General features: G+C 48.2%; 1 protein-coding gene across 3 annotated transcripts in view; it reads left to right on the plus strand.

Annotated features, from left to right (window-relative positions):
* Positions 1–2,500, plus strand: part of cdc14ab (cell division cycle 14Ab) — a 17,773-nt gene that overhangs the window by 6,615 nt on the left and 8,658 nt on the right. For all 3 annotated transcript variants that reach the window (XM_070961450.1, XM_070961453.1, XM_070961451.1), the window contains exons 7-9: positions 238–300; positions 519–606; positions 723–953. In XM_070961450.1, the coding sequence (XP_070817551.1) occupies positions 238–300; positions 519–606; positions 723–953 (382 nt within the window). The remainder of the gene's footprint in view (positions 1–237; positions 301–518; positions 607–722; positions 954–2,500) is intronic.

Raw genomic sequence — 2,500 nt, forward strand, 5'->3', positions numbered from 1 at the left:
GGCTGGATGTCTGCTGACATTGGCTGTGTGATGTGACACTCTGGATCAGTGGGACCCGGTCTGGATCAGTCTGGATTCAGTGGTCCAGTGGTGGTCTGCTGTGTGTCCTCAGTCGACCATCAAAGACTCACACTGGAGACGGTCTTTGTGTCCCTCTGGTCTCATCAGTTTGTCCTCTGTCTGTCAGAATGACTTCCAGCTCCTTCACTTAAAGCGTGTGATGCCTTCGTGTTTCAGGCCCTGCAGCACGGCTTCTTCGACTTTGAGACCTTCGACGTGGACGAGTACGAACACTACGAGGTAAACGCCGCAGCAGAGCGAGCCGTCGGTCCGTCAGTCAGTCAGTCTGTCTGTCTGTCGGTCTGTCGGTTGGTCTGTCTGTCTGTCTGTCTGTCTGTCTGTATCTCAGTCTGTCTGTCTGTCTGTCTGTCGGTTGGTCTGTCTGTCTGTCTGTCAGCCAGTCTCTGTGTCTCTGTGTCTTTCTCTGTCTCCCTCTCCCTCTGTGTCTCTGCGTGTAGCGGGTGGAGAATGGAGACCTGAACTGGATCGTCCCGGGGAAGTTTCTGGCCTTCAGTGGACCTCATCCTAAAACCAAAGTGGAGAACGGTGAGTGAAGGTGGAGACGTGTCCTGCACTGTGTCCTCATTTGACAGAGGTTAAGGCTCAGCAGTGTGAGCTGTGAGGTGGCTTTGTAACACCTGCAGTTGCTCCGCCCCCTGCAGGTTACCCTCTCCACGCCCCTGAATCGTACTTCCCGTACTTCAGGAAACACAACGTGACCACCGTCGTCCGTCTCAACAAGAAGATCTACGACTCCAAACGCTTCGCCGACGCCGGCTTCGACCACCACGACCTCTTCTTCTCAGACGGCAGCACGCCCAGTGACATCATCGCACGCCGCTTCCTGCACATCTGTGAGAGTACGGACGGAGCGGTAGCAGTCCACTGCAAGGGTGAGCGTGTCCCGTCCGGCCTGTCCTCTGTGTCCTTCCTGTGTTTTTGTCTGGTCTAGGGCTGGGCGATATGGCTGAAAACTCTATTGTGATATAAGTGTTTTATATCGGTCGATATCGATAATTATTGATATTTATTGATATTTATTTATGACATATTTAAAATAAGGACCAGGAGAAAAATACATTCAATTTAAACATTTTTATTTTAAATTGAACCTTCCTCTGATTATAATCCCTCAGTTATCGAGGCAGAAAGGAAACGTCAACACAACCATGGAAAACACTCAAATAATAAATGTAAACAAAGTGTAAAAATGTAAACAGAGAAACCTGAGAACTTTTTTTCTGCAGGTTTCGTGCAGAAAGTTCACAAACTGATTCACCTTCTGCTGAATAAAATGTTTTCAGATATGTGCAGTGTTTTGGAAACACAGCAGAAACAAACAAACAAACATGATGACAGCACAGTAACACTGACTGAACTATAAAACCAGCCTAGACATAAGAACAACTTCAGTCGCTCTTCTTCCTCTGAACATACATGAACTGTTCAGTTATATTTTTATTATAAGAGCTGTTTGTAAGCTGGCTTCTCCTCAGTGCTCAGTGAAGCGTGTCTTTAGCTGTATGAGATGCCGCTGCCTCCGTTACGTCTTCGTGCCTTTTAGATGATTTGTCATCAGGCACTGAAGCAGATACCTCTGCATGGCGGTCAGCTGCTTGTCGGTGCTGCTGCGGTTGGCGGACGTTGGCGAATACGGCTGCGCTCCAAAGAGTGAGCGCGGCTAAGCTGGTTCAATAAGTTTGTGGTGTTACTGGTCTTGGTGGGGACGACAGTCTTGCATAAGTTACAGACCACATTGGTCTGACTACCAAAAACTCCATACTGAGCTGACTTTCCCTGTTTTATCGACGATTTGTTTGCTCGCTGCAGCGCTCGCTTTCTGTTTGTCATCTCACTCCTCGCAGAGCAGCAAACGCGACGCAAACGACAGACGAAACGACAAACGACACGGCGCAACCGAACGTGATAATGTTAGATGATTGGCTGTCAGCGTGTCTCTCTCACTGATTAGCGATTACGTCCCTATGAGTGCCTTTGTTCATGCAACCAACCTCGCTTCGCAACTTCAGGTTTCTTCCGACGAAGAAAAAAAAATTATCGAATGTTTTATTGAACACATTTTTTATTGATATTGATGACGCGTCTATCGCGAGACATATAGCTATCATTTTACCGGCCAGCCCTACTCTGGTCTGTCTGCGCAGTGTGACGCTGTTCACGCTGCCAGCAGAGGGCAGTGTGACACTGTCTGCTGATGAGGACACACACTCCAGCTGCTCTGTCCTCCAGCTCCTTCAGTCTGTCCTGACACCTGCAGTATTTGCAGTAGCTTGTTGAAGTACTGCAGTACTATCAAAGTGCCTGCAGTACTGTCTCGTGAGGACAGCAGAGCTGAATGAGGTTTGTGTCATTCTGCACGTCTAAAACAGGAGTAACAGATGTTACAGTCTGAAGAAAAGCTTTTCCATGTTTGAGTCCT

This window comes from Chaetodon trifascialis, chromosome 4 (assembly GCF_039877785.1).
Source record: "Chaetodon trifascialis isolate fChaTrf1 chromosome 4, fChaTrf1.hap1, whole genome shotgun sequence".
Taxonomy (NCBI): Eukaryota; Metazoa; Chordata; class Actinopteri; order Chaetodontiformes; family Chaetodontidae; genus Chaetodon; species Chaetodon trifascialis.